Below are 24,273 nucleotides of genomic sequence, written 5' to 3' on the forward strand. Positions count from 1 at the left end.
TGTTGTGTGAAGTAGTACTTCCTTTTGTTTGTTTTAAACCAGCAGCCTATTAATTTCATTGGATGAACCCTGGTTCTTGTGTTATGTGAAGGGGGTAAATAACACTTCCTTATTAACTTTCTCTACACCATTCATAGTTTTATAGACCTTTATCATATCCCCCCTTAGTGGTTTCTTTTCTGAGCTGAAAAGTCCCAGTCTTATTAAGCACTCCTCATATGGAAGCAGTTCCATACCCCTAATTATTTTGTTTCCCTTCTGTGTACTTTTTCCAATTCTAATATATCTTTTTTGAGATGGGGCAACCAGATCTGCACACAGTATTCAAGGTGTGGCTGTATCCATGGATTTATATAGTGGCATTATATTTTCTGTCTTATTATCTATCCCTTTCCTAATGGTTCCTAACGTTTGTTAGCTGTTTTGACTGCCACTGCAAAGTGAGCCTATGTTTTCAGACAACTAACAATGTTGCTCAGTGGCATGTGTGGTTGCAGTCCAGTCTCCAGCGTTGTCCACACGACAAATACCACAACATTGCAGTGGGCACTGATTACCCTGGTATCCCCTAAGTCCCCTGGGAGGCAGCAATCTGGTATGAAGTGGAGTAGGAGGCAGGATAGGGTGATGTGACCAGGGGGTCATACATTCCTACATTTCCATAGGGGCCTTCATACCAAAATACCCCACATTTTATAGAAACAGCTCCAGTGAAATGCAGCCACTTATAGGCCAGGTTATCACAGTGCACAACCGTGAGGGCAGGAAAATTTTGGACAAGGATACGAGAGCAAACCTTTGTTGGTAAGTGTAATAGAATCTGGGGAGTACAGTTCCAGCTGGCTGGCCTCACTTTTGCAGATACGATTTGTGCCAGCAAAAAGTATGGGCTCAAAATTTGCACCCACAATGTTTGAGTCTGCTATTTTGCACCAGCAATTCATAAGTATTGGTGTGTGGGTAACTAATTACCTGCTCCATGCCCACAAGAGCTAATATTTGCACTTGCACCTAACTGTAGATGCACAATTACATTTGCGTGGGCGCAAATATGCCTCCTGGAATTACACTCCCACCCTTTTTTGCAGGTGGTTGTTGTATTCACAGATAAGGCAGGTAGCTCTTAGCCCTTTAGTGGCCATGCACAATAGACAGAACCTTGGGCTTGACATTCTCCCTGAAAGAGTTGTGTATAATAAATTTATTGGCTTCTCATTTCATAGAGATAAGATGGGTGAGGTAATATCTTTTATTGGACCAACTTCTGCTGGTGCAAGAGACAAGCTTTAGAGTTTACACAAAGCTCCTTTTCAGGTCTGGCATCTCAGTTTATCTCAGATGGACGAACCGCTGAAAAGTGGTACTGAAAACTGCACAATGGGCCCCCAATATTATAACTCCTCTGCTTATGGAATTTCAGGAAATAAACAGGGAAGGGAGAGTGAGAAGCAGAAGGTGCCAAAGGAAACAGCAGTTTTCTCTTTCCCAGGGTTTAGGTGCTATATTTCTCCAACTGTGGCAGATAAATCTATCCATCAGAAAGACATTGATTTGTATTTTATGTATACCATAACCAACCTCTTGCCTGTGTGGGCAGAAAGTCATAACCAGCCACTCAGGGCCATGTTTTCAGCACAACCACTTTTGTATGAGCAACTGATTGGCCTAACAAAAGTGATTCTGGGGGTGTTTTGCATGTGCAAATGGCTATCAGTGTGCAGAGACCAGGCAGATAGGTGGAAATTAGGGTTTTGCACATGCAAAGAAGTGGCCATGCATATTTGGAGGCTGCCTTGGGCTTGGCTGAAAACCTAGCCCTTCAATTTTATTTCTACTCGTCACCTTGCATGTATAGTCTATTGCGATCTTCATGAGTTTAACACATGCAACAAATGGATGTCAGGCCCTAATGTATCCCACTGGCAGATGAGAAAGATGCTTGATATAAAACCACTTCGCTAAAATAGGGCAAAACTCCCATTGACTTAAATGGGGCCAGGTTTCACCCAGGGGGAGGAACATGGCAACTGAATCAGCGAGTGGCCTTTTTGTCATGTGAAATATCCAAGTCAGATGCTTTTAAAAAGTATTAACTTGCAGCTAGTCAGTGTAATTTGTAATTAACTATACCATGCTCTGAGTGAGATGACCAGCAGCTATGCAGTCCAGCCTGATCTTATCATCCGCCCACTGCACAGCCAGTTAGCTGAGCACCACACTCTGTATTAACTGCACCACTCCCTTTATTCACAGCATCCATGCAATGTGCATGCAGTTTCCAGCCACTGACTTTTGTCTATCCACAGCCTGAGGAAGAGCTCATGCCAAAAATGTGTCTTTCCAACAGCCATGCTCCCCTAGGAAGAGGGAAAACTGAACATTCCTTAATTAACCAAAATTCACCTCCCCTTACATTTGCATTCTGTTTTGCAGATGGGAAATGCCTCTGATTCCTCAGCGTTCACGTCCACCTTATCAGAGAGAGAAGACCTGATTTTCGGCACACTCTATTTGCTCTTTGGTAAGGAAAGACTTCTTCTTATGCAGGTGATCTCACACCCATCTCCATCAAGGATGGCATGGCACAAGCTACTGACATGTCTGTCACAGGGAGATTCAGGCACCTTGCATTCACGTCCACTAATAGTTTATTACTTCCAGAAAAGTGTTCCATATCCCTTGGGTCCATCTGCGCTCACTCCACTCACACTCTCCTCCATCACAGACGAGTGGCATGAGCAAAGGACTTTCTGGGTTCTACTCCTGAAACCAATTTCCTCTGGGTCCTTGGGCAAACCACATCAGTGCTCCGGGCCTCAGTTTCTCCACGTGCAAAATGTGGCTAATAATACATATCTCCTTCACAAAGGCTTGTGAGGATGTATTCAAGTTTTAAAATGCTTTGAAGTTGAAGAGTGATATATAACGCCCTGATACAACTCTTACTGCAGCCAGCCATTGGGAATAGGATCAGGCCTCAGATACTTAGCATTATTATTAGCTTCAAGCATGCAAAATGCATTAAGCTCAAGGAGTGTGCACACCTCTGAGCTGCTCTTCACTATCAGCAGGAGGCACTGGTGACATCTGAAAGCCAATAAGCGAAACTGAGGTGTAAAGACATGCTTTGACAAGGCCTAATCTTGGCTAAAGTGAGCAATGCCATAGATTCCCATGGGGCTGCTGCTGCTCACATGAGTAAGACAAGCAGTGTTTTGTCTGTAAAAATAACAGTGAGGAAAGTAAGGAGAAAAGCTGGCCAGCAAAATTCCAGTAAAACAATGTTTTGGCAGAATTTGTCAATTCCGCAAAATCAAAATGTTCTGTGGAGATGGTTCGATTTGGCCAAAGTGCCAATGGGATTCAGCTGGGGTTTCTGTAAGAAGCCTGCCTGGTTCCCTGCCAGCTTGTCCTCCTGGTTGTTGGGCAGCTATGTGGTGCACCATTGGAGAGCCTGAATTTCCAGGGCATGTGGCTCTGGGGCAGGCCGCCCCTGCAGACTGCCTTGGGGATGGGAACTCCAGGGCTTGCAGGGTCTGTGACTGCAGGGCAGCTCACCAGGTGGACCACCCTGAGGCTGGGGCTCCACTCGCTTTTGAAGAGAATGTTGGAATTTTTTATTTAGTTCCTCACTGAAACAAAACCAGATGTCAAAATACTGAAATCCTCTGGGAAAGAAATTAGCTCTCTTCGCCCAGCTCTAGGAATGAGTGTGAGCTGTGAGTGAAGCCCTGTGGTACACACTGTGGTGTGGGGAGAGGTGAATAAATCCTGAAAGAAAATGAAGGATAATCTGCAAACGAATGCTGGGCTTCCCCAGCACTCATAGAGCCAGATCCTGTTCTCAGGGAGGGATAGTTCACTGGTTTGAGCATTGGTCTGCTAAACCCAGGGTTGTGAGTTCAATCCTTGAGGGGACCATTTGGGATCTGGGGCAAAAATTGGGGATTGGTCCTACTTTGAGCAGGGGGTTGGACTTGATGACCTCCTGAGGTCCCTGCCAACCCTGATATTCTATGAAAAAGTGGAATAACTCCATTGCAGCCAGTAGAATTACCAGTTTAACTGAAAGCAGGATTTCACACACTGTCCCACACAGCTGCCTTCTCAATGACTTGACCATTTCAGGTTTCAATAGCTAGCAAGGTAAATTAATCAGCGTGTCTTCTGTCTATGGCTAGGAGATGCTTAATGATGCACCGAACAAAGGATCTCTGCTGTCAGGGAGAGAAGGATTAATGGCTTGGATGCCTCTGGAAAAAAGAGTTTGTGACATAAAGTGATCACCCAGGGTGTCCGATCGGGCACGGGCTCCCGACCTAGACATGGATCACCCAGGCCCTACATCTCAAAGACCACTTGCTAGGTCAGAATTTTGTCCCCTGACCAACAAGCCTGCCTTGTGCCGTTCCTCTGTACCCTTCCCACAGCTTAAACCCAGGCTGGTCAAGTCCTTGTATTTTCATTCTTGTGTGTTTAGATGGCAGTTTATTCTAAAGCCAAAAGATTCCCAACAGCAGCGTTGCCAGCGCTCAAGATTTAATCACAAGTCTTGTGACATCTGGTGTTTCTCACAGAGCCCAGCCATGTGCAGTCATGTGATTACATGCAAATCGCCCCTTTCAACAAAGTCTCTGGCTCTTGTGGTGGACGAAAAGCTTGAAAATGTGTCCCAACTGCCCCCGGAAGGCTCAACAGCCATAAGGCAAAAGAAAAACAACCTAGCTTGTTCGGGTTGTTTAAACCTCCTGATTTTTAGGGGCCCAACTCATGAGCGTTGAATGCTTGAGGTTAGCAACACTGCAGTAGCTGATTCCCAGTCAAAGCGAGGGAGGGAAGGACCAGTCTGCCCACACCCCTGCCTGGGATGCTGCATTTCACATCCTAATTTTCCTCCATCCCACTCCACCCAAATGTGGTGATCTTCCACTTTTACTATCAGAGAAAATTCACTTCAGAAACCAGGAACCAATCGCAAAGTAAAGTCATAGGAAATCTTACCTGAACGTATGCTGAAGAAATGGATCCCATGTCATTTTAAACAGCCTGAGCTCATACATTCATGGGGGCCTTTGGCCCACTCTGTGTCCCATGTGTCGACCTCTGTAAGATGAGAGGTGTGCAAGCAATGCACAGTAATGCACCCAAAAGAGTGCACGTACAACACACAGGTACACATGCAACTGCACCAGGAGTACACAGAAACACAAACACACGACTACAAAAATGACCATACACACACACAAGGAGACGTGTGCACCCCAGAGCACTCAAACACACACACACGCATATGGAAACAGACACACAAACAAACACACCCGCTTACATAATGAAGTGGCAGACATGGAAAAAACCAGCCTGCTTCATGCCATTCTGAGCTAGCTGGAGGAGGTAAGACTGAGAAAGTTAGCAGCTCTTGCATGCAGCTAAGAAAGATCCTAGAAGATAATAAAGCTAGTAGAATACAGCTAATGAAGAGGCGAGGGAAGGAGTCAAAATAGCTTTGTGGAGGAGTCCTTTAGCAGTGCTGGAAACAAGGATATGCATTTGCAAACTATTTCCCCTTAAGTGACCCATAAAAAGCATTCAAAAACTATGTATCTGAGAGCAAGTCTCCCCTGCAGGAGTCCTACTTATTGAGGAGAACATGTTTATATTAGCCATTATACAGCTTTGGCATGTAATTGTAAGCATAATATTTAATTTACAAGCTAATCCACTGGGAATTAATTCCAGTCCCACATAACCTGCTCCTTGAGTAGCTAGGTTCCCCTTTGCACATACACAGGAAAATTATTTTAGTGTTACTTAACAGACGAAGAAAACCCTGGCTATGAACATTTATTTACCACTGTTGTTTTAAATACATCCCAAGAAAACAAATGGCTTTTTCCTGTTGGTTAGGCTGGATTTACCCTAATCTTCATAATGTCCTTCTTGTTTATGTTGCAAACACAATATTGTACAGCACAGACTCACTAGAGATATTGCCAGGAAGAAATTAAAAGCGGAACATACTCAGCTTCTTGGCATCACCATCATAACAACACTGTCACAAAGCTCACACTCTATCCAACTAGAAGGGGTTGGAGGCACCCTGTCTTCAGCCACAGGAATTCAGCTCTGCCTGGACTCTGTTCCCAGAGTCTGTTTCACTGACATTCTGCCTGCTGCCCCATCCCCAAAAGCATCTAACAATTACAGTCCCATTTAAAGTTGCTCTAAAAGTGCTCAGGCAGCCTCCTGCCTTTGGGTGTCTAATGGTTGTTATTCACTGTGCCAGCTGAAGACACTCTTTTTGCCAAGTACAGCAAGTCCTGGAAGCAGATCATATACCAGGAGGTGACCAGCTTTGAAAAACCTGAAGACACTTCCCCGCCTTTTTTATAGAGGGACAATGATATTTCCAGGAGAGCTTGGAGAGTTGCCTGGCTCTTGCCCTATATCTGGTTACCTAGAGCTCCTTAAAGCAAACTGAAAGGGCAGTTACCAAGTTATTAGAATGGCTATGACTATGCAGAGGAGACAAGGTAATGTTAGTGTGGAAGGAGCATGCCCAGTGTGAACTATATCATTCCAAGAGCCAGAACAAACAGATTGGACCGAGTGCTTGAGCAGTCCATATAAAACCCTGCTTCTTGTCTCCAGCCAGCCTACCTGCCAAACGCTTACTACCATTGCACAAGGTGCTGATGTAGCAGAGGTACAAAGCCAGGTACTTTATTGATCATGTCTGTCCTGGCTGAGTATTCCCCACATACTCACTACACTCCATATTCCTGCACCAGCACACAGTGGACTCTGGGTAAAAGCTGAGAAGCAGTTTTCTCCTTGGATGTTTCAAAGTCCTGGTTGGCAATTAAGAAGGGATGTGACCCACAGCATTATAGGGCCCCACAGATTCTAAAGTGGGAAATGTGTGTGAGAGATCCTTGTCTGTTCTTCCCTTTACACATTCATACATGCAGTGAGTGGCATCTCTGCACATACACGACTGCCAAATAAACACAACCCATCAGTGTTTGAGGATAGTAGGTGACTAGCAAGTGAGACCTGCACACGTGCCCTCCTTGTCCCTATGTCATGCACTGCACTGCTGCTAGTGAGCTTGGGTATCCTATACTGGGTATGTCTCTCTCTGCCTTTTCTCAGGCATAGTCTCTCTCTGTGGAAATTCCCTGCTCTTGCTGGTGGCCTATCGGAAGAGATCCATGTTGAAACCTGCTGAATTCTTCATTGTGAACCTGGCTATCAGTGACCTGGGCATGACGGTGACCCTCTTCCCTTTGGCCACGCCATCCTTCTTTGCACACAGGTAGCTCATTTGCATAGCATTGCATTTAACGGGCACTTCTGCGGGTGTCAGTTTGCAAATCCTGCCTTGACCTGGAGAAGGAATGAAGACTAGGGGCCAAAGTCTGAGCTCAATCACACCGATGTAAATTTGAAATAACCCCATTGAAAGCAAGGGACTTACACCAGTGTAATTGGGAGCAGAGTTGGGCCCCAGATCTCTCCTAATAGAAATTCATACCCTGCACTGGGAACAGGGATCATTCCCAAGGGAGTGAGCCAAATATAATCAGATATGAGCCACCTCAGCAGGAAGAGCCATCCCTCGCCTCCCCTCAGCAACTCCTCCCCACCCAAGACATAGGCTAGTGCTGCTGGCCCTTCTATGGCTACTACATATGCTCCTCTCAGAGATAGTGGCTCCAATTAGTCCCCTGCACTGGCTCATGCTGCTCCCTTGTTCAGCCTCCTCTGGTTTGCCGTACAGTGCACCTCCCTTCCCCACAGCTCAGCAAGAGGTACGAGCCCAGCCATGAATCTGACCAATGCCTGGTGTTGCAGGTTGGAGTCTATCTGAATCCATGTGGTGTTGTGGGAATGTATCCCCATGGGGCAGTAGGGAGAGTCACAAACGTGGTCCAAAGAAACCACATGTGGCTCATCAGCTGTAGGTCCCCTGCTCTAGAGCCTTGCAACCCTGCAGGACTTGACCATAAGTGTCAGGTTCGGTTGAGGTATGAAAACAGCCTGACCCTCTCAGCCTCGGGTTGGGTCATCTCTGCTCACCGTTCTGCTGGCCGGGGGGTAGGCGAGGTGGCTGCATGCCCCACTCCTGCTGGGTGTCACCACCTCGCTGCTCTCTGTGTGTGCTGCAGAGCGAGCATGCTGACAAGTGGCAGCCCATCTCTCTGTGGCGCACACAGCACAATGTGGTACCAGCAGCACACACAGCCGCCAGCCCGACCCCACAGCCAGCAGGCAGCCAGAGACAGATCGTGGCCATGGGGCGTAGAGCGCAGGGAGCCCCCACCTGGCCCAGGCCACCCCTCAAGGACCAGGTGGCGGATGCCAACACAGGTTCAGGGCAAAGTGTTGGATTCAGGCGGAATCATTTCCAGAACTGACCTGACATCCTCCCGTTGGGTTGGGGTCGGCTGTGCTCAGGTCAGATTTGGGGCCAGGTCGGGCTTTAAAATTAGCCCCCAGCAGACCTCTACTCTGGCTCCACCCCTTGGCCGGGGGCTGGTGGGACTTGTACAGTATGTACCAGCAGGTGCTGCAGCATATTAAAAATGAGCTTTGCTAAGATAAAAGCTTTTAGCCACGTGCAGCGTCCTTTCAAAACTGACTTATCACCTTTCTGTTCTGAGGGAGGTAGCATGGACCAGTGGTTAGGACATGGGACTGGGAGTCAAGAGACCTGAGACTATTCCCAGCTCTGCCACTGACCTGCTGTGTGAACTGGGGCAAGTCACTTTGCCTCTCTGGGCATCAATTTCCCCAATCTGTAAAATGGGGCTATTGATATTAACCATCCTCTGTAAAGATCTTTGAGGTCTGTGGCTGAAAAGTGCTATGTCAGTGCTAAACATTATTACTACTTCCTTAAAACTGACACTCAGGCAGTAATGTGCAAAGAGTGAAACTGTTTCAGTTAAATATACAGAAGGCTCTGGAGCCAGATTTTTAAAAAAGCAATACATGCAGCTTGTGTGTCAACTGCATGCGGGACTAGCTAATCATGGTTATTTGCATTCCCAATGACTCAATTTGTGCTCACAGCCACGGTAATTACGTGTACCGTAGGGGCACACCCACATGCACAACTCCTTTGACAATCAGGCCCTAGGTATTTATTTCCCCATTCCGTTGCATCCACCAGCACAGCCTCCTAGAGCCCAGCTCTACCGCTTAGGTAGTTTTGCTTTCTGTGTCAAACCATGAGCTGGAGTGGTACCAAACTTCTGTAAGAGGGCGTCTGGTTTGACTGGTGTCTGGTCATACCCATGTGACTTCATGAACTGCATAAAGCAACTCAGACAAGTTCCCTCTCAACAGAATCACAAACCTTGCGAGCTCCGCACTTGGTGTAAACGTGAAGGTTTCAATTTTACCTGATGACTTTTCCCTTCCAGATGGCTGTTTAACCATGCGATGTGCACATTCTATGCATTCTCTGGCATGTTCTTTGGCCTGTGCAGTCTTACCAGCCTGACAGTGCTAAGCACGGTTTGCTGCCTGAAGGTCTGTTATCCAGCATATGGTAGGTGCTGGGATGTGTAACCCATGTTACTCTCTCCACTTCTGCCCTCCTGGCTATTACTTCCAGTAACCCCACTCCATCTTCCCCATTCTTTCACAACTTAGGTTAGTCATAAATCTCTTGGCAACAGCCCCTGATAAGCTCTCCATTACGGAACATATTCATAAACATTTTAAATTACTCTCATTAACCCAAACAATAATACCATAACTACTTGTTTTTCCTCTTCTAATTTGCATATGTAAATTAATCACCATCCCATTTACTGTTTGGCGCCATACAATCAATACAGCAGGTCCTTGGAAGTGTGGGTGGGCGCAAGTTAAATGTATTGTTTCACAGCCCCTAATCAAATAGGGTGATGTATTAAAGCTCCAGTGTCCTTGCCATGTACCAACTGTACCCACGACGGGGTGTCAGTTGAGTGATCACTGCTTCCAGAGATCTATGGACCAGCAGTTACTTTCCAAAAGCCATTTCCTAGGGGTGCCAGTGTGGTTGTTGCCCCTTTACCCATACTGTTCTGTGTGGCTTTTGGTTTTAAGGATTTCATGGATCGTCTCAGGGGCTGGCAATTTCACACCAGTCTGAGTGCTGGGCTGCAGATAAAGACAGTTATGCTGCACGTGTGAGCTCCTACCTCAGTGTTAAATACATTTGGCATGACGGACTCTGTTCTTGCACAGTGGAAATGCTGCACATCTGATTTAGGAAGTTCCCTGTTTTATGGCTCTTGGTCTAAGGGTTATTCAGATATAATCACCATCTTTTAGTTGAATGTTAGCCATATGGCTGGTGTTGTGCAAGACAGAAATAAAAAGAAAACCATAGTCCGGCCCCCATAATTGTTCGCAGTCAAGGCAGGGTTTATCCAAACTGATCCTAATGACTAGGGCCCTACCAAATTGACGGCCATGAAAAATGCGTCATGGACCATGAAACCTGGTCTTTTATGTGCTTTTACCCTGTACTCTACAGATGTCACAGGGGAGACCAGCATTTCTGAAACTGGGGGTCCTGACCCAAAAGGGGGTTGCAAGGTTATTTTAGGGGGGTCGTGGTATTGCCACCCCTACTTCTGAGCTGCCTTCAGAGCTGGGTGACCGGAGAGCAGAGGCTTTTGGCCGGGCACTTAGCTTTGAAGGCAGCGCCCTGCCAGCAGCAGTGCAGAAGTAAGGGTGGCGATACTGTACCATGGCACCTTTACTTCTGCGCTGCTGCTTCGGAGCTGGATGGTCAGAGAGCGACGGCCCAGCAGCCGCCGCTCTCCAGCCACCCAGCTCTGAAGGCAGCACCGCTGCCAGCAGCAGCACAGAAGGAAAGGTGGCAGTACTGAACCCCTCCCCCCCCCCGCCCACAACACTCCTTTTTGGGTCAGGACTCCTACAATTACAACACCCTGACATTTCAGATTTAAATAGCTGAAATCATGACATTTAAGATTTTAAAAGTCCTGTGGCCGTGAAATTGACCAAAATGGACCATGAATTTGGTAGGGCCCTACTTCCGACAGATTACACTGCAGAGATAGCAAAACAAAAATGTATTCTAGGCCCAGATTTTTAGGACTGTACCTGCACAAGTTTGCATGCATTTGCACACCTAATCTGTGCACACAATTATTGTGACTGGACATGTAAATGCTTATTGCCATTTTGGAGGATGATTATTAGCTGTGGACCCAAATTAGGTGCCCAGATGAGCACTCATAATTCTGAACGTCTGGGCCTTCCTTTCTCCCTCCCCGCCCCAATAGAGTGAACTCATAGACCTTTTGTCTCATGTATTCCAATGTGAAACATGGAGGTTAGCTTTCTTGGGCCTTTCCTACTTTGGAGAGTGCCTCCACTTAAAAGAGAGGGAGTTAGCAACAGAACATTTTCCATGAAGGGCCCTCAGTCTGAAACGGCTCGGGTCAATTGACCTTCAGGGCACAATACAGGGCATATGCATTTATCGAGAGCCCAGTTCCAATGCGTTATTTACATGGAGTAGTACCTGACTCCAAGTGGTCTCTCAGAAATCAGTGGAAGCACATGCAGTGTCAGAGACTAGCCCATGTGAGTAAGGCTGGCAGAATCAGGCCTCAAAACATGTTAGAAGATAGGGACTTGTTAGGGGCTAAGATGGGTGAGAGGGTGGGAAGTTTGGGGGGCTGCTGGGATCATTAACTGTTCATTTGCAGTTGATTGTTAGGCTATTTTCCACAGAGGGAAAGACTCATGCTACAGCATCTGCCCAGGAACCAGCACTGCTCCTACATACAGCCAGGGCAACGAGCCCTGGGGCACCAATAAAAAGACAGCCGAATGCTGCAAAACTACTTGAATCTTTTCTGGCAAAGTGGTGTGCTTTAGCTAATGCCAAGGAAACAGCTTCCATGTCAGGGCCAGGAAACACTAGGGAGTCAGAGCTGTTTTCATAATCACATGAGTGAGAAGCCTGGGAGACTTCCCACCCACAAATTAAGGTTGGATGGGAGATGGAGTCATTGTGGGTAACATCCACCCTCCGCACTACTTAAACCCCACAGTGGGGTCACTTATGGGGGCCTCAGGAAGACCAGCTGCCTATGGGAGCCTTTGAATCCTCTGTGTGCTATGGAGAGGGGCTCCCTGCCTGCTCCAGACAGGCCAGTGCAGTGGGCAGTTGAGGAAGGCTGAAGGATGAGCCACTGGATCCACAACTGCACAAATGCAGGGGCCAGGAACATCCCACCCCCAACGGGAGGGTTTGAGACGGGCTCTAGAATAGCCAACGAGAGTTAGCGGCTGCACAGAGGCTGCAGGTTGGGCTGACTTCCATTCAGCCTTTGGGCAGGGACGGGTGAGTTTCACAGTGTAGGACAATAACCTGCCCAGGCTTCATCCCAGTGGGAACATTACTCCCCGAGGGTTGTATTTTAAGTACATTGCATCATGAAGCATAATCTGAGAAAACTAGAGCCTATATCTTTATACATAGGCATACAGTAGTGAGCGTATGCCAGACTCATGCAGGTGTGGCATGTAACTCTGTCTCTAATCGGTTCTGGAGACAATTAAGACAGGCTGATTAGAACACCTGCAGCCAATCAAGAAGCTGCTAGAATCAATTGAGGCAGGCTAATCAGGGCACCTGGGTTTAAAAAGGACCTCACTTCAGTTTGTGGTGCGTGTGAGGAGCTAGGAGCTGAGAGTGAGAATGTGTAGTGTTGGAGGACTGAGGAGTACAAGCATTATCAGACACCAGGAGGAAGGTCCTGTGGTGAGGATAAAGAAGGTGTTGGGAGGAGGCCAGGGGGAAGTAGCCCTGGGAGCTGTAGCTGTCGCACAGCTGTTCCAGGAGGCACTCTAGACAGCTGCATTCCACAGGGCCCTGGGCTGGAACCCGGAGCCGAGGGCGGGCCCGGGTTCCCCCCAAACCTCCCAACTCCTGGTCAGACACAGGAGGAGTTGACCTGGACTGTGGGTTCACAAAAACGGCCAAACTGAGGGCTGCCATGAAGCTCCGAGGCAAGCAAATCCACCAATAAGTGCAAGACCCACCAAGGTAGAGGAGGAACTTTATCACAATATATAACACTGGGAAATAATTAACACTGTGGGGCCAAATTTGCCATGGGGCAACTCCCTTTTGCAGCACAATTTTCACCTGCATTATTTTTGCCTGGACATTAGTTGTAGATGCTAATCTGAGTGCTTGCAACACACCAAATTTGGGTGTGAATCAGGCAGTTAAAGAGACATGTACTTAGACTTGCACCTGCTGTTCATTGTCTGGGTACAAACTGCACCCACAAAAGAAGAGCTGAGGGCCAGACACCTCTCTGTAAATGTACCCCATGTTTTTATATTGTCCTGGAGGGATTACTTGCATTTTCTCATTTAGACTGCTGAACTTGCCAACCAACGTATCTTCAAAGAATTTGGATTACAAACAAATATAATAGAAACCAACAACATTAACTTGATTTGCAGACAAATTCTCCAAGACAAGTTCTCCAATAAATTCCCCCTGCAGCAGCCCAGGATGGATACTGAGTGGGAAGGACCCAAGTAGCTGGATTTCAGTCACTCGTTGCAGTGGCATCCATCTTCTGGCTGAGTTTGGTAGATTGGTGATTTATACACACACTAACGTTTTTCTGAAGTGGTGTGCCTGGGGAAGGGAAGTCCAGGTCAGCCTACAACGCAGCATCTCAAAGCAGGCCATGATGCTGGGTAATTAGGGCCTGATCTTGCACCATTGTAGTCAATGGGAGTTCTGACATTGACTCCAGTAAGCAGGCTAGAGCCCTTTGGGGAGCTGTATGCTTAGCAGAACGTGCCATGTACCTTGTAGGAATCCAGATACAGCTAAGTGACTAAACTGACGTCCTGCTTGGTAACAACTAAGTACCTGAAGAACAGACGGGGGTAGTAAGCTTCTGCAGCCCCTGAGCCTTAAACCACCAGTGGCAGCTGCCTTTGCCCCACTCGGGAGCACATACCTCCAGACAGGTTGGAAATGTGCCTTCTGTTCTAGCAGACATGTTTGGCATTTCACCTCTCAATCTTTTTCTTTTCTACACTCGCTCATCCCAGCCACACAGTGGGAGGAAGCAGCACCAAAAGAAGAGAAGCAAATTTTAAATTCTGCAGGAAAAAAACAAAACAAACAAAAAACCCACAAAACCTCCTATAGAACTTTGCTTGGCAAATGCCACTAGCGGCCACATTCTCTGACTTGAGCGGCACAAGGCACCTGCCAAATTCACACTTTTGCAGACCCCAGTGGTGTGATTGCACATACACAAATACTGACAGGAGGAGTTACCCAATTTCCATGTGCAAAATGCCCATTCACATGCAAGGAAGGTACATCTCATGTTTCTGAAGTCTCACCTTCTGCGATCTCTTTGGAGAACCTAGCCCTTAGTGGTAAGGAAAGTGGTAGCTAGAGCAGGGACGCCTGGGTTCTAGTCCCATTTCTGCCAATGACTCCCTGTGTTACAATGGCAGAAGTTGTTAGAGCTTCTGCCAGCTGTATAATGCAGATAATAAATAGTGACCTACCATTTAGGGATTTGCAATAATTAATTGCTTGTATGTAAAGTACTTTGAAAGAAATGAAGGACACAAGAGAAATGCCACTGTTACTTAGCATATTACTAGATGAAAGTCAGAGCCAAGCTTTCAGCTGATTTCTCATTAATACTTCTGTCAAATTTGTGGTGCCTCCATTCTTCACAATGCAAACTCCTGCTTTGCCGCAGCTGTGCGGGGACACATTGACTTGCTTGCACGCTTTTGCAGATGCATGACTGGCAGCCACAAAGCAGATTGTCCCTACAGGCTAACAGTCCAATTCATAGAGATAGCATTGGAAGGAAGTCACATCAGTTAAAGCAGCCAACTCAAAGCTTATGGGATCACTTTGTATAACTGCAGAAATTATCACAAAAAGTGAGGAAAAAAGATAAAGATTAAATTTGGGCATTAAAAGGCAGCCAGGTACCAGCATCTTTTCCCTCTGTAATTTCTGTTTCTGCACTTGGTTGTGTGGCTTCTCAAGCTTATCTTCCTGTAATGCACTTGTGCATTTTCCCCTAGGAAATGTCTAATCTCAGCATATTTTTAATTGCTTAGTTTCAAAGAAAAGTTATTCTAACATATGTCTGAAGATTTAGCTTTTTAAATTAAGCCCTTAGAAGATAAGAGAGTTTAGGATTTAAGGGAGGGGGAGGAAACTCAGAGAAAAACCCAACTCATGTTTCATCAACTGGCTTTTCTGAAGTAAACTCTGATAACACTGATTTAAACTTAAAATAAAAGCTCTGATCTTTCTTCATTTCCAGATGCAAATCCCACCAGGCGCTTCCCCCGAGCTCTTATTTTCATCAAGGTTTAGGACATCTGTAGCTTACTTAGCATTTCACCTCCAGAATTTTAGGGAATCATAGAAACTGGAGCTGAAAAATTTCCATCAAAGCCATCTTCCCTGGAACTAGTACAGGACAGAACTTGCAGGACTGCCCCTCAGCTTATTCTTCAGCACTCTGGCCCCTATTACTAGCCTTTATATTGTAGGGCACTTGTCATACAGAGATATAGATATATCTAGTGGGCACTATACAGATGGTTAGGTAGTCACAGTTCCTGCGCTAAAGAGCGTACACACTCAATATGCAGTGAACTTACTACACTTTCAAAGCGTAGCATAGAGTATGCTTTAACTGCAGAGCTACTACGCTTGAAGGGTTTGTGTGGTGTGTATGCAGGTCATTTCAATTAACTCAACCCCAAATTAGTGCATAGTAAACCCCACTTCCTTCCCCTGTGTAGACAATCCTTAGAAGGCAAGGAGTGAGGGAAAGGGAATATTACAAAGTAGAATTGCCTGGTCCAGTTTTAGCTATCCAAATGCTGATGCTCCCTGTATCTTGCATGTGAGACTATTGCCAGTGAAGTAGATCTCACTCTTGCATATTTCTCCTGTTATTCAGGTGAAACAGGCTTTACCTCAATTTCCCCTGGTTACGTGAATCATTTCACCATGAATTCCATGAGCACCTGCATGGAAGAGGAGGGCCAGGATTTCTAGCTATTACAGTCAGTCAGGGTTTTACCACTCACTGGGGCAAGTCATTCCACCTCCTTCTGGGCCTCGTTTTCCCTGCCTGTCTGATGGGGATAAGAGTACATGTACACTGCTGTGCTTAATTTGTGCCAGGGGTGAGCCATGGCACCTCTGGGCTTGGCTCATCACTTATGAAAGTAAAAAAAAAAAAAATTGTTTGAGCCCCAGCACCTTTTCCATTACAAAGTAAGCCCTGGTGTACTGCCCTGCCCAGTGGCTTGGTGAGGCTTCATTAGTTACTGTTTGTTAAGTTCTCCAAGGTCCTCAGCTCCATGCAGATTGTTGTTCTCCATTCCAGTGTTTCTCTGCTAAGCCAAGGCTGATTGCTTCAGCTCAGGGTTGCCATTCTGTGCAGTGTTCACAGTGACATCCTCCTGGTTGGACACAGGTCAGACTGGTGAATGGCAGGCTGCATGCCCAGAGTTTGCTACACTGGCAGAGCTCCCTGTAAAAATCATCTCCTCTCACTGAAAGGAACTACAGTGAAGTGGAAAAGGTTCGTTTCCCAGCAACCAACTAATTGACAGCTTATTGTTCTATCGGATATGGAGTTACACCAGGGGTTTCTTTAACCCACTGGATATAGGATAATGTGCCTTCATACTGAGAGGACGTCAAGCCTACATTTCCAAAAAGCCACCTGATTTGTACCAGAAGTTGATAGGACTGCTCTGGGATAGCTCTTGTCCTACCTTACAGGATATTCAGAGAGAATGGTGATAGGCAAATCCTCCTCTCCTTCAGACCAAGGACCTGTGGAGTCCCATAAAGCTCAGTCCTCCTTCTCCAACTCTTTCGAGACTTATGGGGAACTATGAAATGCCATGGCCTCAAATGCCAACAGCACAGAGGACAGCATCTATATATCATCACAAATAGCCTCATCTCCCTCTGCCTGGCTGAAGAAGAAACCAAGCACAACACAGTTGATGCTGGGAGAAGACGGAAACACTTTGGAGACCTACCAATTATCACCTTGCCCTGCATCAAAGGTCTCTGCTGAAGATGGTGACATCAGGCCTCCTGGACTCCTTGCTGCTGATGAGCACATGCCACACTGTGACCACAGACATTGTTCTCTTTCGTTTGCGACGAGCCAGAAAATGGCACCTCAGCTTAGCAAAGAGGCTTGCCTGCAGAGATCAAGGCCCTCTTACCCTCCCGGCTGGGCTCCTGCCACTCACTGGATCTAGATATGAAGATTCCAACATCAGGAAAGCATCAGTAACTCCAGAATGTGGCAACCTTCTCCTCAGCAACTCCAACCACCAGGAGCACTTCATTCTCCCCAACTCCTGATGCGCTGCTCACTACCCTGGCTCCCTGTGGAACACGGCATCAAATTCGAGGTCTCAGAGTTAAGCTTTTCAAGGCCTTTGAGGGGATTGTCCTGAGACGTCATAGGGAGAGGCACCCTCTGAATAACACCTCCCTCACAGCTGCTTTTCCTCAGGAAGAAAGAAGCTGCCAGCCTCCAGTGGAGCTTGTGGAAGCAGGGCTTTCCCGGCAACAGGGCCAGGGCTCTGGCACGCCTTACTGGGGAAGACCGTAGGTCTCATGCTTTGAGCCCAGAGAGACAGAATGATGCAATTGTGCATGCAGTGACCATAACTGGGCGCATGTTCATGGTAACTTTATGCCTGTTGAGGCATGTGATTACGGAAAATGCAGGCCTAAGCAACATGAGCCCCAAAGCTCCATATTTTTAGTGTCTACCTTTAACAACTAACTCCGATAGCTAGGACACCCGTCACCTGAGACTCAGACCCAAATTAAAGTCAAGTCAAATGTTAAATACTGTCCTGCGTGCAGTACTGTATGAAAATACCTGATCCATCCTGTTCTAGGTGTATAGACACATGCAAAATCAGCCTTCAGTGCACATGTGTATTGGATTCCCATTCTGATCATTGCCCATGGCAGATACAAGGAAAACACTGCCTTTTGGATTACAGCCAACATTGCTAGACTATTACTTTGGAAGGTGGGGGACATCATCTGCTGCTGATGCATCCATACAGTGACTACTATCAAAACAAATGGAAGTGACTGGTATATACCAAAAGAAGTATATACCCCTTGAAACTGGAGCTGTCCATCAGCACTGACATTAAGGGACACATTCAATTGGCTTCTGAAAGTATTTGCAGGTGCAGCCATGCATGTGTGTAAATACAAAGTTTCATGCGTAGAGATGCAGACTATTTACTGTCCATCAAATAGTGCATTTCCAGAAGCCCTTTGAAAATGCAGTCCTGAGCCCATGTAATGTAAATTGTAAAGCTTTGTCAAAAACCTTGAAGGAGCTGCCAACACTTTCTTACACAATTCCTCTGAAAGTAAAAACTGAGGACAATAGTTATTCAAGTAACACTACTAACTGAAGCTGAGAAGAGTAGTGGGGTGGGGGAGGGGGAAGATCTCTGCTAAGGGCAGTTGGGTTTGTAAAAAAATCTCATCAGTCCAAAAGAGCATTTGCTACCTGCAGGGAAAGCAGCATGCATCAGGGGACAAGCCCAGAGCTGGGGAGCAGGAGACATGTTCTCTTCTTAGCTCTGCTTCTTGTCTGTGACCTTGGGCAGGTCACTTAGCCTGTCTGTGGTGCCTCAGTTTCACTATCTTTAAATTGGGGGATGAGAACACTGATCTGCCTTTCTAAGTTTGCTCTGCAAAACCAGAACTAAGGAGCGGGGTTTATATGTGGGTCCTATTTCATCTCAATGCCCTACATTTGGGGTTGGCTCAGATAAATAGCTCCAGATTATGGCCCTTTTCTGAAAGCCAACCCCTCAGAACTGAGGGAACTCAGCCCTTTTCTTTGGAAACCTACCAACAGCTGTCATTTCTCTCTTTTGCAGGCAATAAGTTCTCTCCCACACACGCTGGTGTCCTGTTACTGTGTGTCTGGGCATATGCCCTTGTCTTTGCCGTAGCTCCTCTAGCCAACTGGGGCAGTTACGGACCAGAGCCCTACGGGACAGCCTGCTGCCTTAAGTGGAAAGCTTCAACCAGGGAGGCAATGATCTATATTGTGGCCCTCTTCATCTTCTGTTACCTCTTCCCCTGCCTTCTGATCCTCATCTCCTACTCGCTCATCCTTTGGACAGTGAAAGTGTCCCGAAGAGCCGTGAAGCAGCACATGTCACTACAGAGCAAAGCCAACAGCGTACACAGCTTGATTGTAAAGGTAGGGCAATGGGGCTTGTGTGCAGCAATGAAAGCAAAGGGGCTTTGCTGGGAGATCTCCCACCACACACGGGGAAAGTCTTACTAAGAGGATATAGCATGGACTGGAATGCAGGACCCCTGGGCTCTGCTCCCAGCTCAGCCAGAGATTTCCTCCGTGACCTCAGGCAGGCCAACTCCCCTCTCTGTGCCTCAATTTCCCTGTCTGTAAAATGGGCATAATGATACTCATCCACCTTTGTGGAGCTCCTTAAGATCCTTGCATGCAAAGTGCTAAGTATGATCAATTATTGAAAACAAAAAATAACTGGAAAAAATAATCTGATTTGAGCCCACTAAGCTATTAGGAAAGTTCAGGCTCTGAGCCAGTTTGCTGCAGAATTCAGTAGCTTGAGCCTAGCTTCTAAGACAAGCTAAAACATCATACACTTTGTTTGTATCTCTTCTCAATTCTCCACTTACCAGGGTAGTGCCTGATACATGTCTTGTGGTAGCTGGATGATCTTGCAGGGGAAAGGACTCAATGATCTCTCACTCTTATAGTCTTCTAGTGCAGCTGGAACTCCTGCCCAGCTCATTGGCTGAAGACAGTGTGGCATTACACAGGATTTTCTTTACTGCATCAGGTCACTAGTACTTCAAGTCCAGCATTCTGCCTCTGCCAGTGGCCAATACCTCATGCTTTAGAGCCGTGGTTCTCAACCTGGCTTATGGCACACAGCTGCAACCCATGTGACATTCACAGGGCCACACAGGTAGTATGCATATTGTGTGGAAGTGGCTCACAATGGTAAATAGGTTGAGCACCACTGCCCTCCTCTCCTCCATGCTGCTGGCCAATTGATCACGTGCCTTTCTTTCCTAACACCAGCAGGGATCAGCTGATGCCAGAAGTATGAGGGTTCATTACCCTTTCCTGAGGAATTAATTGCTCTGTCAGCTGAGATGCCCTGAACACTGCCGAGGATTTGAAGGCCAGATTCTCAAACAAGCTAGGCATGCACATATATGCCTAATATGCCTGCACATGGCTAATTAGTTACATTAGGTCCACAGTTATCCAGTTTGATTGCACAGCTACAGTAAATGCCCACACATTTGAGGCTTGCAGTTGCTGAGTCACTGGAAGATCTGGCCCAAGCATATCTAGGCAAACTCAGTAGAAGACTAAGACTTCTGAAGCCACTTGCTCCTCCCTAGAAATAGGCCCAAACCAAAAGCCAGATGCTATGTCCTCAAATTTTGGGTAAAATTTGGATCTGAACCCTGGCTCCAAATTTTGAAGCTGTGTCCTATTTCTATTCCTCTCCAAAAGGAAAAAAATATGTACACTATTATCCAAATACCCCTTAACACTTTGGCAGTCAAGACACATAATGGAGGGGTGGGAAAGCGTAGCTAATAAACAACTAACTGAGAACATGAAAATAGGAAGGGACAAGATGGCTGTTGCCATTTCCCTGAATAGTGACACATGAAAGAAACACACAGGATCATGACTGAAGAAAAAATTCTTATCAGATCAGCAACAAATAATCTTGTCTGAAACTATTCCATCCCTCCCCCACATTCCCCAGGCACAAACCATTAAAACAAAGGGAAGTGCAGGCTGAAAATATGACCCCGCCTCCCTTCCGTATCTCAAAATCTGAGCGTCTCCTGACTATCTAGCAGCAGAATGGACTGTTCCCAGAGCTGCCTTGATTTGTTGGCAAACACATTCTCCTTTTATTACAGAGGAGCTTGGAGCCAGGATGGCAAAGCAACCTTCACCAGTGACAGATGAAGGCAGCTTCCTGGAGGCAATATACAAACATGTTAGGGTCTTGCTCACTCAATTCAACACTGGTTTGTTTGGAATTCTGAGTCAAGCATTTGAGCGAGTCCACATGAGTCCATATTTCTTTGCACCTAAAATAATGAGACTCCTTGAAGGCTTCTGAAAAGTAGAAGTATTTACCAAGCCAGATTAATTCTCCAGGTGTTTATATTTGTGCTGCTAGCAATACACCCCTCCTCCACCTCCTTATTTAAAGCCATCAGATGGATTTGGTTTCATATTAAATTACATTGAAAATAATAAAAAATGCTGCCTTCATGACTCACTGTCCCCCCAGCCTACAAGCTAATGCTGTAATTTACCGGGGGGGGGGAGAAGTCTGTCAAAAGAATTGATGCCTTTTTTTAAAAGGAAGCAAATTTGATTCTCTAACAGACTCAGATGTGCATGTGGTATTGGAGGAAGCATGGACTTGTGGTAAAACCAGCACACTCAGCTCCTAGCCCTGCCGCTAACTTTTGTTTCTTTATGCCCCTTGTTTCTCATCTGTAAAATGCAGGAAATAATGCCCCTTCCTCCTCCCCAGTGGTTTGCGGTCTCTCGATAATACATTCTTTGGGATAGGGACCGTCTCTCTGCACAACAGGGCCCTGTCCCAGTTAAGGCTTTTTGATGCGACTGCAATACAATAATGCTTCTCGACCCCAAAGAGCTTATGATGTTCAGCCTACTTGTGCTTTTTGCTTTCACATCTCGTCATGATAAGGAAAGCCTCAGGATTCTTAGCCTTCCCCCACCAAGCATCCTATGCAATGATCAGAATGATATGGTTGAAGCAACTAACGTATCTGAGCTGTAACATGCTGACTTGCAATTTAATCGTTTACATATGAACCTTCCTGCACGCCCAACCATATCACAGCGTTTTAGATCATGGCTATTTAAATAAACAGAGGAGTAGGGCTCTCAAACTGTGTCCAAAATACCATTCCAACTGACATCCATCCCAACATACAGCTAGGGTTAAGACTTCACAGCAGGAGAAGGCAGACAGGGGATCTCTCACACACACCACCTGGTTTCTTTTCAGCACCACAGTCTCTCTCAGGAGCTATTTCCTGCAGTTAGGTCTCCTGACCACACAAACATATCTAGTGCAGATGGTCTGTTGGCAACTGGGAGGGAATATTGAAAAACAGAGACCCATCTAACTATTGTGCCAGGGGTCCGTGGCATCACTTCTCCCCTGAGACATATTGCTGCAGATGGGATAGCAGCCAAAATGCTCACTGCAAAGCTAGGAGCTGTCTTTATTACTATTCTTCGTACACATGTGTATGCTACAGAGGAGCTGTTGAGGAAAAGTTTAATCTGGAAGGATTGAGCCAGATGGCTGACTCTGGCCATTAGGGGCCATGGCTGAACGGTTTGGGGTTAGGTTGCCTTGGGATTTTGGCATAGGCCTGTGTGCACTTCAGGAGGGTTGTGGGGGGGGGGGCACTATGCTTCATACCATAGTCATTTCCTTTTCTCTTCCAGCTAAGCATTGCTGTGTGCATTGGATTTCTAGCTGCCTGGACCCCCTATGCAATTGTTGCCATGTGGGCAGCCTTTGGAGATGCCAACCAGGTGCCAGTTCTGGCCTTTGCACTCTCTGCTGTTTTTGCCAAATCCTCGACGACCTACAACCCTCTGGTCTATCTGCTCTTCAAACCAAACTTCCAGAAGTTCCTCTCCAAAGACCTGTCCCTGCTGCAGGCTATCTGTGCTGTCATCTGCTGCAGCCACCAAAGTGTTGTCACACTCCAGTCTTTCCAGACCAGAGAGGGCAGAACCTCTGCGAGGCTCTCCACAGCCTTCCCTGAGTCCCCTGGGGCTTGCAGGAACTGCAATGACACTTTTGAGTGTTTCAGTAACTATCCCAGGTGCTATAAGCTCACCCAGCAGCCTGACCCTACAGCCAGGCCCAATCCACTGGCAGACAGGCCTGCTTGCCAGCCGGCTCTAAAAAGGACCGTGCAGGTCATGGTGCTTGTTACAAGGAAGAAGTCGGGAATGGGGACTACAAGTGTGGCAGGAAACGTTCTGCCTTCAGATCTTGTGAAAGATCTTATCTGAGCATCCAGAGAGGCCAGGAGCTCCTGAGCAGGGTTAGGTCTCCCCCATCCTAGACAGCAGGGAATATTTTAGCCTCATATTAAAAAAAATCTGTTTATATGTCTGGTGGGTCCTAACCTGCAAGACACCCTTTATGCGATACAGAACACTGTACACGAGCCTTCCATTTTTGCTGTTGCAATTTTGGGCCCACAATTTGTCCCTGCAAAAATGGACACTGGTGTCTGAAAATCTGACTATATATTACAGTTATGGATGTTTCCCCTGAAACATGCGCCTCAGGGCCCTTTATCTTTGGTTTTCCATATTCTGGTGCTTCGATGGCCAAGCATGAACTTTATTCTCTTGAGAAGTATTGTCTAGCATGCAGGGCTGGGAGCTAGAAAGTCCTGTGTTCTGATCCCAGCTCGGATACAGATTCCTGTAGCCTTTTACAACCAAGTCACTTAATCATGTCAGTATTCCCACTGATCTACCCCACATGGGGGATTGTGAAGATTAAGTAGTTAATGTTTGCAAAGTGCTTTGACTCTAAAGAGACCTCTATAAGCACTAAGTATTATATTAAATCTTGAGACATCACTCTGTGCTTATGTCATATTACCCAATTCTCTCACATTAATGCAAACCACCACCATTAATATAAAATAAAGTCCTGTCCTACAGATAAGGATTTGGGTTGACGATGACACTATTCAACTAATACAGATTTTGTATGCTGCTCCCCACAATGTGAACAGCGAGACTGCAACTGCATGACATCCGTTTAGGTGGATTTGCAGTGACGCAAGACTGGGCTTTATTGTCCATTTAGCTTTTTAAACAACATGTAGGCAAAACATTCCTAGGGGAGGGGACTGGGGTAGAGGAGAGCAGAGTAGTTATCCAATGGTCTGATCCAAAGCCCATTGAAGTTGATGGAAAAAAATCATGATTACGTGCTGAACTCTGTCACAGGGTAGCTTACAAGGCAGAAAACGATGGAAGCGAGAAGCCCGTGCACCAATCTGGTCAGCTCGCATCGTTTCCAGAG

General features: G+C 46.5%; 1 protein-coding gene across 3 annotated transcripts in view; it reads left to right on the top strand.

Annotated features, from left to right (window-relative positions):
- Positions 1-23,822, top strand: part of LOC140897118 (opsin-5) — a 42,286-nt gene extending 18,464 nt beyond the window's left edge. For all 3 annotated transcript variants that reach the window (XM_073309450.1, XM_073309451.1, XM_073309452.1), the window contains 5 exons: positions 2,434-2,521; positions 7,153-7,315; positions 9,429-9,556; positions 19,015-19,343; positions 22,662-23,822. In XM_073309450.1, the coding sequence (XP_073165551.1) occupies positions 2,434-2,521; positions 7,153-7,315; positions 9,429-9,556; positions 19,015-19,343; positions 22,662-23,240 (1,287 nt within the window). In that variant the 3' untranslated portion in view covers positions 23,241-23,822. The remainder of the gene's footprint in view (positions 1-2,433; positions 2,522-7,152; positions 7,316-9,428; positions 9,557-19,014; positions 19,344-22,661) is intronic.
- The last annotated feature ends 451 nt before the right edge of the window (positions 23,823-24,273 follow it).

This window comes from Lepidochelys kempii, chromosome 13 (assembly GCF_965140285.1).
Source record: "Lepidochelys kempii isolate rLepKem1 chromosome 13, rLepKem1.hap1, whole genome shotgun sequence".
NCBI classification, from domain to species: Eukaryota; Metazoa; Chordata; order Testudines; family Cheloniidae; genus Lepidochelys; species Lepidochelys kempii.